The sequence below is a fragment of the Oryza sativa genome, chromosome 9 (assembly GCF_034140825.1).
Source record: "Oryza sativa Japonica Group chromosome 9, ASM3414082v1".
Lineage (NCBI taxonomy): Eukaryota > Viridiplantae > Streptophyta > Magnoliopsida > Poales > Poaceae > Oryza > Oryza sativa.
Genome location: NC_089043.1, coordinates 13,953,399 through 13,965,700, shown reverse-complemented (window position 1 = coordinate 13,965,700; position 12,302 = coordinate 13,953,399). Strand labels below are relative to the sequence as shown.

General features: G+C 40.9%; 2 protein-coding genes across 7 annotated transcripts; both read right to left on the bottom strand.

The window, feature by feature from the left end:
- Nucleotides 1-943: 943 nt before the first annotated feature.
- On the bottom strand, nt 944-3,219 carry LOC9267898 (protein transport protein yos1). Of its 6 annotated transcripts, none has more exons than XR_010735049.1 (3): nt 3,111-3,219; nt 2,028-2,727; nt 944-1,347 (listed from the first exon to the last, which is right to left on the bottom strand). XR_010735049.1 is itself a non-coding variant. In XM_015795862.3 (3 exons), exon 3 carries the CDS (start codon nt 1,343-1,345, stop codon nt 1,109-1,111), a length of 237 nt encoding a protein of 78 aa, XP_015651348.1. In that variant the 5' UTR covers nt 1,346-1,347; nt 2,028-2,240; nt 3,111-3,219; the 3' UTR covers nt 944-1,108. The 6 variants fall into 6 exon arrangements, 2 of the variants coding, with proteins under 2 accessions (XP_015651348.1, XP_015651349.1); XR_010735050.1 differs by having other exon boundaries at nt 2,028-2,669; XR_010735048.1 differs by having other exon boundaries at nt 2,028-2,306.
- Nucleotides 3,220-4,079: 860 nt separating this feature from the next.
- Nucleotides 4,080-12,273, bottom strand: LOC4346741 (26S proteasome non-ATPase regulatory subunit 2 homolog A). The gene is made up of 25 exons (XM_015756998.3): nt 12,027-12,273; nt 11,844-11,944; nt 11,146-11,266; nt 11,001-11,060; nt 10,704-10,771; nt 10,127-10,169; nt 9,576-9,641; nt 9,383-9,421; nt 9,184-9,266; nt 8,970-9,081; nt 8,811-8,891; nt 8,503-8,661; nt 8,289-8,396; nt 8,119-8,223; nt 7,888-8,028; nt 7,682-7,786; nt 7,367-7,588; nt 6,063-6,176; nt 5,748-5,963; nt 5,361-5,420; nt 5,167-5,280; nt 4,973-5,058; nt 4,781-4,889; nt 4,516-4,694; nt 4,080-4,436 (listed from the first exon to the last, which is right to left on the bottom strand). Exons 1-25 carry the CDS (start codon nt 12,135-12,137, stop codon nt 4,364-4,366), a joined length of 2,676 nt encoding a protein of 891 aa, XP_015612484.1. The 5' UTR covers nt 12,138-12,273; the 3' UTR covers nt 4,080-4,363.
- Nucleotides 12,274-12,302: the final 29 nt, after the last annotated feature.

Here is a 12,302-nt window from a genome sequence, read left to right as displayed (position 1 = left end):
AATATCATTTATATTCAAAATGACATGAGCTGAATAAATTAGTGTCATGTATAAACTCATCAATCGTGCTTACTCACACTGCCGCAAGCAATCCTGGCCGTTGATTACAATCCAACGACACAGGCTAATAGGCCTACGCGCACGTTCGCTCGTGTCTAGGCCATCGCGCTCGCCCGTGGCCTACTCGACTGCCTGCACGCGTTACGGGCCACACGTGCCTCCGTGCGCGATGAAGGGCGTCCTCGCTTAACGAGCCGCGCCGACCAAGCCTCGTGAATTATCATACTGGCGTACACTGTTTTGGGCCACCGCCAGGTTTCGGGCCTTATTCATTTCCCTTTATTGCCAAAAATACCATTTATTATTTACAGAATTAATTTTTAATCACTTTGAGCTATTATTTTAAGATAAAATTGCAGTAACTTTTGTATTTGCGAGATATGTACAAATTCGAGATTTTGTGAACATGTGTTATAACTTATAAGTACACATGCAATCTTAACCATCTGTATTTGTTTTATATTCACCGGTTACAACGCATAGGCATATTTGCTAGTTATCTAAAAGTTAAACAAGTCCATGATGAGTTAATAACAGATGGCAGTGATATCATTGATCAATGTTAAAGCTAATTGAGCATGGCCATATACTACAAAACATTCCTCAAAATAAACTACATAATATAAGAGGGTGGATAAAAATACATCTCTGGGAATCATGTATACAATTGGCAAAGATAATACTCAATTAAGGCCGGACATAAGGCATGACCATAGTAGGTAATATTTCCATTAAAAACGGCACCTGAAGGCTGAAAATCTGAATGTCAGATAACCCCTGAGCATAACACACACCAACAAGCAAACAAATGTGTGATTGATTCAGAACAGAAATAAGGAAAAGGAGCCCTCACAACACATCGCCAGACCACATACTCTCATGGTTTATGTGCCAAAGAAACAGTTTGCGGCTCAGAATTAATTTACTAGAACAGTAACAGCATACATTAGAGACAAATTAACATAACTGCAGCAATCTTTACTGTGATTACTTTTACATTACGCTGTAACAGAAATTAAATCAAACCCCAGAACTGAAACCTGCAGTCTCAGCCAGATACCAACTTCACAACAATGATAAGAACATTAAGCGCTATCAACGGCATCCTCAAGAACTGTGTGGCATAGATGAGCCCTACAATCTGACCCTTCAGTGACTTGGTTTGTCCATTTCCTGAGACTTCAGACATGCTCCATCCTCTGGGGCCAAGAAAGCGGTCTTCATTTAGTATCGCTAATGCATTTGCGAGAAGCAAAAAGCCCTCCAGCAACGTCCACAGGCCCATTCCTGCAGGTAGTAGGTATTTTAGTTCAAATAAATATATACCAGTACAACTACCTGCCAAAACTATCATATCAAACAAAATATTCTCCATAAGCAACAGCAACATCATCCTGAAATGTTAACATACAGGGTGTGTTTAGTTCACGCTAAAATTGGAAGTTTGATTGAAATTGGAACGATGTGACGGAAAAGTTAGAAGTTTGTGTGTGTAGGAAAGTTTTGATGTGATGGAAAAGTTGGAAGATTGAAGAAAAAGTTGGGAACTAAACCAGGCCACAGTATGGTTTTCAATAGCACAATACGAGCAATTAAATCTATAAGCATACATGTAGAATTTCCATGAAAATCATAAGGTTTGCACTGATAAAAAAAAGAAATGTGATACTGTGATAAAAGATCGGACATGAGTAGATCATTTGATCACGATGCAGGCATAGTGACCAGTGCCATGAATTCACCCAGCTATATGACATCTGGAACGAATAGTAGCATACATGCAAGGGATTAGCTATGGTCCCTACCTGCTCAACCAAACAGATCAAGTCATACACCCACCCAGCGCTCTCAGACACACCAGAAGAAACCACACTAAAAGTGGGATCTGGATCAATTTGCGCAAGGAAAGCCTTCTACAGGACAGGCATGTACCTAGCAGGTAGGGGAGGAGAACTGATAAGTAGTACCTCGTGGCAGGGATGACCGCTGGATCTAGCCAGCCAGGTGAGAGCAGGCTGGGAAACTCCCAGGCCGCTGCACAGGGACGTCTAAGCAGGGAGAGGCTCTCAGCTTCTTCTCCTTCCTCACCTTGGCTGCCTGCCTGGTTCCTGGTCGATCGTGCTTTGCTTCCCCCTCAACCTCAAGCACCGATCCAATATATTACCAGGCTGGGTTGCCTCCTGGATTGGATAGATTAGGCCAGTAGATTAGTGCCTTTGTGGGCTCTTTGTATTTGGTACGTGTCACTGTAATAACAAAATGCTGGATTAGCATGAAGAAACACAATGTACCAGTAAAATTAGAAGGAGATTGTACAAGGCTAGGCTATTGTCTAAATACTGAAAATGGAAGTAGTCTTTGAAAGCCAGGTAAATTTGCCAGGCTTTCTTTGAAAGCCAGGTCTATATATGATCTGATTTCCAAAAAAAAAAAAAAAAAGCCGGCATCGGGCACCCGCACAGAGGCAGCCCGTGCGCGGCAAGGCAGCGATTGGCGTCGTCGTCAGAGCTCTTATCCAAACAAACAAAGAAACCATCACAGTATGGGAGGGGATTAGCCCAATCCCGTCTCCGTCGATCTCCGCAGGAAAATAATCGGAGCTGGATGAACTGCAACACAGCAACAGCCTGAGTATATGAATCATCCACCCAACATCATATGACCGACCTGGCACATAGAAAATAGACGCAAAATACTCACCCCAAGCATTTGTGTTCCCCCAAACTCCATTACTAGCAAATTAATAATTAGGACTATCAACGACTCTCCAAGCCTTAGACTCGTTCGATCCGACGAGATTTAACCATGAGAAATCCTAAAAGCAGGGGCGGATCCAACATGGGACATGGGGCGTTCAGTTCAGTTGAACCCCCAAACTTTTTGGGGAACAAACAAACAAACTGTTATACAGGTTAAGGCTCTGAAATTAAAAGAAGAGCTTCTTCCAGATCTAGAAGAGAAGCTAGGGTTAACGAACGCAAGCAAATTCCAGACAAAAGTACTCCCGGTGGGAGAGAGAGATGAATCAGGAGGAGGATGTGGATGCTCACCAGGATCCCCTGCTCTGCTCTGCTCGCCGGATGGAGATCGGCGCCTCCTCCCCTGTTCAGCCGCGGCTCGTCAGGAGACCACGGGACGGGAGATTTCTCGTTCTTTTGCGCCGAAGGGAAGGAGGGGAAGATACTCGAGTAAACTGAGGTTTTTTCTTAGGGCTCACACGATTTTTCGGCCATTGGATCAAAATAAACGAATGGACAGGATTGATACACTAAAATGTACATGCAAATCAAACTTCTGCATATAAATGGGCCATCTGCAAGACATAAAATTCACTGGGCCAACACCAAAAGTAACTTATTTAACAAGCCCAAACTTGCCATATTAATGCGAACTAAAGCCCAAAGCTGTAATAAAAGAATAAGTTTATTTGACTCCCTTTACTAGTGACCAATAGATTCATATCTCTAAACCACAATATTTAGACCTCCCAACCGTAAAATTTAACTCCCTCAGTAGTTTTGGAGGAATGCATTGTATCTAGTTTTATGGTTTAACGGTTTAGGTATGCAATTCAAATTGGATGTCAAAATGAAGGACCTAAAGTGAACTTATTCCCCGGAGACGACGATGATGTCCACCACGAGATGGAGCCCAAATTTTTCCCAAGAAAACGGCACGAGAAACCAGGGGAATTTATATCCTCTGTGATGCAGCAATTAATGCCGCTCTAGCAACCTACCCCTATCAACACAAACACAAATTTCTCAGCTTCTCGATGCAGCGCTAGATTACTATATTTTGATACGGACAAACTAATATTCATGCAGTCGGTGGCATATTACCATCAGGATATCCCCAGCTGTATATCTGTACTCAGTGCACAACATCACATAAAGTACAGCGTTTCTGCTGCTAGAGTGCGAGCCACTGTAACAAATGACCCAAACAAAAAACGATCAATTCAAAAAAAAAAAGGAAACATCAGACAACCGAGTAGTAGGGCTGCATATACATGGACGTGGCAACAAACTCTTGGGTCATTTTCATTCTGGTATAGTCAAAAACATTTTCGGCCATGCCATTACACCCACAGATTCTATTCCTAATTCTTACAAAGTTCTCCTGTCATATTGGCCCCATTATACCTGAACTCTTTGTTACAACTCAGTCCTCACCGTATCAAGTATGCATTGTCTTCATCGTGCTATTTGTTCATTGCTTTGTGTGACAATTAGATATTGATCCAAGCCTCTTCCTAATACTCCAGGCCCTTCCTGCATTTTGCGTGTGCCATATCTATCCCTTAATCTTCATGATACTCTGGGTTATTTCTTAGGATCACAAAACCCTCAAGAACTGGTGTCAGTGGAAGATATCTGCATATAGAAAGAACATAAGCATAAGCAAAGATCAACTGACAAATTTGAAAATTGTTCTCCAGATGTTTTAGTTTACTTTTCAGTTGCCAGCTCTGCTCGTTCCCCTGCGGCAAGTAATACAGGCGTTGAATGCGTCTGGAATCCAGTAATTGTCTTGGGTCGACCCGCCTGACCGACGACGTCAACTGCTTGACCAACACAAACCGGAACAGAGAGGGGCTTGAGATCCTCATCCACAGTCAATAGCATCCGAGGCTGTTTCAGTAGAGAAAAAACTGAGAATCCATGTGACTGGTTTAGCTAATATGTCCACTACCAAGATCTTTGAACGAGATATATACCTGCATAGCTAGGGCAAGGATATAAAGCATGTAATGGTACTTCCCCAGAATGATGGATTTCATGTCAAGGCAGGCATGCAGAACCGTCACAAGACCAGCAAGTGCTATGCTGAAAAGTGAAGAATGGACTCTCTTAGAAAATGTGGTTCCAATAAGATTGAAGGAGATTCAACAACTTTGCAAGTTACTCACGGGGACAGAAGGAACCGGTCAGAGTGATATGGCGAAAGGGTCAGCAAACCCTTCCCAAGGTGAACAAGACCTTGAGCAATCCTCACCTGAAAGTCAAATGAAAAAAACTGATATGAAACTTGAATACAACAGCATGAGATCAGAATAATTGGCAAAACAAAGATAAAAAATGTTTATTTTAGATTTGAACTTACACAAAACAGATGTCCTGCTTCTTTGTAATAATAACTTGAGAGGTTCCGAAGCATCCCAGCTATTCGGGCATTGTTTGTACCAGCCCCTATCAAGCCCAGGGAGATTATTGCAGCCTGCATGTACCAATTTGATTGAATAAATATCAATGCTCATAGAACTTAATATGGTAGGTTTTGTTAGTGAGGTTACTAACCATAGAAACTTCCGCATCTGCATCATGGCTCAGTCTGCTCATTGTGTCCATAACATTTACCTAATTGACAGGCAAGTGGTAGAAATGTAGACATCAGAAAACTATATGAGATATTTATCTAGCCAAATGATACAATCTACTAATTTTAACTAGAAATATGCTACTTTTCCTCGAATAACCAGGATCAAATAGTAGTCGTGTGACAAAGCACATTCTCAAGAGTAGTGAATTGAAATTGATGATGTAGCAGAGTGCAAAACTAACTGTCATGGCATGGTATCGAATAATTCTTTATCAGCAATTCTATATATTGAATGATTGTGTGCAACGGCACAAAGATAACAAACATTTGACGTTACTACAAAAATAACAAATCATGTACCATACCTTTGGATTGGATATGCAAAGCAAGCCCAGAGCTAGAGGAACCGCCCTTCTAATATTCTGCTCGCCATACTGTAAAAGACGTTCAAGGGAACGTACAGCCATTTCCGCCCCTAATTCTTCAGCCATGGAAATTAGGGAGATTCCAAGAACTGCTGGTCCTTGGTGGGTTTCACCTTTCTCAAGATGCTCGGAACAGATTCCAAGGAGTTTTTGAACCTGCAAATCAAACGGAAAGATTCGTCAAAAACAAATAGGCACTAAAAAATATTGTAATCCTATAATCCATGCACAATTCTTCTGTTGATTGGGAATCACCTTAAGCACGTTCCCTGTCCCAGCATATGCCAGCGACATCAGTGTCACGTCACAATAATTCCTTATCTTCTCATCAAAGGTTTTAGAAACCTCAGCGGTCGCCTCCACACTTTCCTGAGAACAGTACTCAAGAATGAGTATAATAGTATATAAACAGAAAAATGGCTAAAAACAGACGGTGTAGGTTGCATGTTACATTTGCAAGACAGCTGACAGTGCTTAATCCAGAGAATATAGCAATTACCGAAAGAGTAAAATTGTACTTTGGATGCATGAACCTACATGGTAGGTGCAATTCAGCACAACTAAAAAACATTTGAGCCAGTTCAACTACTTGCATGGTGCGTGCGAACAAGGCCAAAATAGTCCATGTTAGCGAATCGGAGCGTTATGCTGCTGAATGCATGCATGAATCTTGTGATCCAGAAAAGATAGGGATAGTTCTCCTATGCCTTTTGGAAATTATCTTGCTAGGGAAATCTGCAGAAGATTGATAGCGGTGCCTGACATTCCTGATAATGATGGTAGAATGAGTCACCATACATATGAGGTTGTGTGCCTTGTCTTTGGATAATCGTTATCTCATCCTTGAGCTGTCATCATTGCGGACATCCCGTGCCTCCACCCAGAAAAAACGAAATTCCAGTTTCTTTATCCTGATTGATCTCCCTCACTGCACAAATCTTTCATCTCACAACTCGGTGCCCTGGTTGCACTATTTGTGCCACACTGCATGAGTGGGCCCCATGCGTCATGTAAAAAATATTCAAAGAGAAGGTAGCCTCTAGCAGGAAAGAAGCAAGTTCCGGGAGGGCATGTTACTGTTCACTCACATGCCTTATACGCATTTACATGCTTGCTGGTATGGCATCCTAGTCAGCACTCAAATGATTTGATTAACCAAAATGTGGACTATTCTCACCCTTGGTTCACACACACACAAGTCATTGCACTGATTTGAGCATTTTACAACTCATTGTACTAAACTGCACCCATCTTACAAGTTTGTGGACCGCGAGCAGTTAAGATCAACGATTATAATAGACAAAATGCACAAGGATAAGCATACATAAAACTGGTAACTATTATCGCTTAATAGCATCAAAAGATTATCAAACTCATTATGGGAAAACAAAGGAATCAACAAGAGACTGGTTGTGAGACATAATCATGAAACAATGTACAGAGCAGTACAAAGGCAGTATTGTATAGTTAATGTGTTCATATGTACTATATGGTCCTTGACCTCAATAAAAACATAAATGTAGAATTTGGGAGTATGAATAAGTATACAGTCAAATTACCTGCTTTCCAAGATATAGAAGGCCAAGGGCAACAGGAAGCAAGCGTATAATTGGCTCTGCAAGCTCTGGCTCACTATGCTCCATTAAGACACATATGATTGTCTGTGCAATCTCTTCATTACAAGAACCAACGAACACCAAACCTAAGGAGATGGCAGCGAAGACTAAGACCTCCAGAGGTACTTGGGAGTCACTCAGAAAAGCTGTAAGATTCTCTCTAACCTGAAATGTTTGGAAACCATGTTAACACAAAATAACACATGGTTAATAGTTTTTAACCAGTGGGATAGCAAGGCCAAGAGCAAGGATTTTGACCTCCTCTTTCTGGGAGCCAGCATAAGCAATACCAAGACCAAGGATTGCTCCAATTCGTATAATTGACTCATCCCTGCTGAAATACTCAGAAATAAGAGCAAATGCCTGGAAAAGATGTCACAACATCAGTACAGAGTCTTGCGCATTAGAAGTTTTAGAAGATGTACAGAGACTTGCGCATTAGAAGTTTTAGAATATGGACATACCGGATCGCAGTCACTCTTCACACCACAAGAAACAATTCCAATACCTAGCAAAGCCCCAGCAACAACATGAATATCATTACTGTGCAGGTACTTATCAAGTTGGGCAAGTCCTGAATCAGAATCCCACAGAAGAATCATTCCCTGAAAAAGATTGTTTTATCATCACTATGATCACCTAATAACCTAAATGCCATGTATAAGGAAATAAACCAAGCTGTTGCATTGCATTACCAGACTAGCGGCTGCACTAGCTTTCCCATGTTCCTTGTTCTTGAATAACCAGTTTCCAGAAGAACCACTGCCCGAAGAATCTGATGGTGCGGTCATGAGTTTATCCTGCAACAAGAACATTGAGAACTTTGCTTGCCCTGGAAACCTTTGATGAAATTCGCATAACTAACCTGGCCAAATCCAGCATTCACGAATGCATTGACAAATGTTGCCGCCAGATTCTGTCTTGCAGAATCAAGACTGGAGCTTGTAGCCCCTCGGCCATCAATCAAATGAACCTAACAAATTAGCATGCATTTTTTAATCATTAATAGCAAGTTCATAAACAAATAAATAAGTAGATACATGCAATCAGCAGACAGCATTTCGGGGAAACAAGTTAACCTTATATATGTCTTCTGGAGATTTTGGCTCCATGACCTCAATATCTCGTGCAAGTGTAAGGTACCCCTCACTCAATTTAATATTAGAAATTATGTCCTGCAAAGCCTCCTTCTCATTTTCATCTGCAGCTATGTCATCATCAATGTCGGTGCTTAAACCCTTCAGCAAAGGAAAAAAAGAAACCATTGAACACATAAGCAAAGAGGAAATGTGAACAATGCAGACTACCAATAATACTGAATTGTAGACAAGAACACAATAGAAAATTTGCTTCTGTTGCATGTTTATGTGCATGGGATGAGGCTCACATGGCGTGCTATGATAAACGCGAATTGCTTCTTCAGGTGAAAATCATCAGTTGCTGTAAAAATCTGCTTCAACTCCAGAGACTAACAAATCAATGAAATCTTTGTCAGTGTCATTATGTACTGGACAGCAAACAGGAATGATAACATTCATTCACCCACCTTGTCATCAAGCAGAAGTGCAATACGCAAAGCATTTGCAAAATCTCCAAATTTCATGTAAATCTCAAAAGCTATTTTAAGTGCCGACATGTCATCAGGAGCAGGAAGATATCTGCAAGTTTGCATCCCAACACAAAAGAGTGAAGAAAGTTCAATTCAGTAAAACTAGAGAATACTAAGCTTTAATCAAGTGAGATCAATTTCAGTGGCATACTTAGAAGAACTAGTGAGGTACAAGCAGGTCCTTTTGTAGTTTGTGGAGTCAACGTGCTTAACTAGCAAATCAAGCTTTTCGACCTATGAAGTAATTTGATATCACACATCAGTTGTGAACCAATGAACAAATAATGAGAACTCTTAATGCAAACAAAGGAACATTTTTTTATACGTTTAAAAATAGAAGTTTCACATACCTCCATTAGGAGATCCACAGCTTCAGGTTCAGCATTATGCTGCAATATAAATGATAATCAGTATCAGTCCATCCATTGATCGAGCACTAGTAGTTTATTTGCTAATATTTAATGCATTACACCAAGTGTAACAAGACATTTGCAATGAAATTTTTTTAAAAAATGACACCCATGGACTCTACTCAAAATTGACCTTCATGTGGAATGAAACAATTTGCTCCACCAGTTCCTTCAGGGAATCAGTTGTCATGCCATCATCCTGCAAAGTGCAAAAACAAAGTTAGGATGATAAAAATGAGGTCCACACACCTAAACTTTTCACTGTCTTAGTCCATACACATGTGATAACATAATTGACAGAAGAAAACATGTGTGGGGCTTCTAACTGAACCAAAAAAAAAGAAAGCAATCAAGCTATCTCAATTCTTGCCAAATAACAATGGTGTATACATCAATCAGTACAATATAGATGTGGGGTACAAAAATCAAAAAGGTCTGAGGGAAGATCACTTAAAAACACTTGTTATTAAAATCAACAGCAGCTAGACTAGACAATGGATGTTAAACTAAAGAATATAGTCATTTAGATAATATAAACAAGGGTGATCTTATCTTGTGGCTTTAAGACCTATTGCTAATGGAATTAAAGTTTTGTTAGGGATTAAAACAAAAGTTAAAATATTTCTTTCTTTGGGGTGAAGAAATATTATGCAATTCATATGATGATATGGATAAGGGTCCAACCTGGCGCTTCTGGAATTCCTGTGCAATTTCACCAGCCAAGTTTCTAGCAAGTGAGACATTGACATTGTTAGAAAATCCAATCTAGATTCGAAAGACAAACATATGTATTCCAAGTTTCCAACAGCAACAACCTTATTCTCAATAACAAACAAAGGAAACAGAAAAACTGAAAACTCCAAAGTTATTTCCAGATACAACCTAAATCCGCAGCATTACTAACCAATCATTTCTTTTGATTAATGATTAAATCAACTAATCAAATAAGCATGCACTTGAAAACCTGAAAAGAATAACTTCTTATCTATAATTTCCTGAGTTACGATTCAATATTATTTAATACACTGATAACAGTTAAATATTTGACCGTACCATAAATTCTAAATAAGCCTAAGGATTCAACTTCAAACATAACAGGGAAAAACATCAAGTTGTCAAACAGGATATGAAGGTACTGTTTGGTAGTTCATCATAAACTATCTCAGGAATAAATGTTTACCATTAAGATTCACAAGAAGTAACTGTCTCGTGAATAAAAGTGAGTGCTAAAAAATTTAGGAGGCCTGGCAATTGATGTTACCTCACATATTCATGACCCCATGAACCAATGTCACCTTCAGAGCCTATCATTCGGTACTTGAGGCTCTCCTGAAACAAAAAAAGAAAGCATATTAGCCAATTCTTGAAGGATTGATATTGTACAGTTAACAGTGAGAAAAAGTTAAACTCTATATGTCTATCATTTAAAACACACACAAAAAATGTATGACTATTTACAGAAGTAAATCATTCTCAGAAGTTAGCATACAAGCAAATTAAAAAAAAACACTAGGAAATTGACACAAGGAAAAGACATCAGAATGGCATTTTCACATACTCTTTCTCCTTCAGCGGACATTGTCAGGGCCAATACTGACAAGATATCAGCCATATACTTCTGCAAAATAATTGAAGAATACCATATAAGCATCAAGTAGTATTTGAACCATGACTCAACCTAGAGATCGAAGATTGGTTGATACCTTCAGCTCAGATTCTGGCATTGTCTCAAAGTAAGCCTTGAGAATTCCATAGTGCGGGCGAAGGAATTTGAGAGGCTTTGGGACAGAGGTCATTGAACTTGTCGCAGAACGGATCTCCTGCCTGTTAAGCATAAATCACCATTAACAAGAGATCAATAAGACAAATGTGAAAACTGTGTATGCACTAACTGGTTGAATAATGCAAAGTGATGCCACCAATAGCAGCAGTAGCCACTAGGATGCGAGATTCCAGCTGAGCAGATAAAACAATCTCACCATGATGCAGTAGAGATTGGAGAAATTGAACAGTTAAAGCATGACCTCATGGTAATTGTGATTACGTAGTATTGTACCCAAGATTTAAGGGCAAAAGGATAAACAAGCCTCCAACAATGTGCCGCCAAACCAATAGCTTGGGCCGAATTTATGCGCATTTTAAATTCTCACGACAGTAAGTTTGCAGAACAACGAACTCTTGCACAGGACAAGTAAGCAGTGCAACCAAAATACCTATGAGTTAATTAGTCTTATAGTCTACTAGATGACATGATCATCCTCAATTGGCTAGCTCCTCTCTCATCCAAACCATAAGTAGTGTGATAAATGCATCCACCCAAACCAGATCACACTAAAACATAAGTCATCACGAACTATCAGAATTATACAGTTACACACCATCAGAAAATCCTCCTCGTTACCTCATGCTCTCGAGGGCGAGCTTCTGGACGCCGGGATCGGGGTCCTGCGCCCGCACCACGTAGAGCTCGAGCTGCTCCTTGAGCGCCTGGTCCTCCTCCGACTGCAACCACGCAAAGAAATCCGTGAGAGAGAGAGAGAGTTGGGGGGGAAGGAGACGGCGAATCGGGGGGTGGCTAGCTCACCAGGTCGTCGTCCTTGTTCTCATCCTTCTTCTTCCCCTTGGCCTTGGCCGGCTGCGGCGGGGCGGGCTCCGAGGGGAAGGCGCCCCCGTTGGGGTCCTTGCGCGGCGGCATGGCGAGGGCGATCTCCCCGGCCCGCGGCGGCGGCGGGGCGCGGCGAGGTAGGGTTTAGGAATCGAGCTCCGCGGAGGCGAGGGAGCGAGAGGAGCGCGGCGCGGCCCGTTGGGATCCTTTCTTGTGTGCTTGCCATGACATTCGCCTCTTCTTTTCATATCTTTA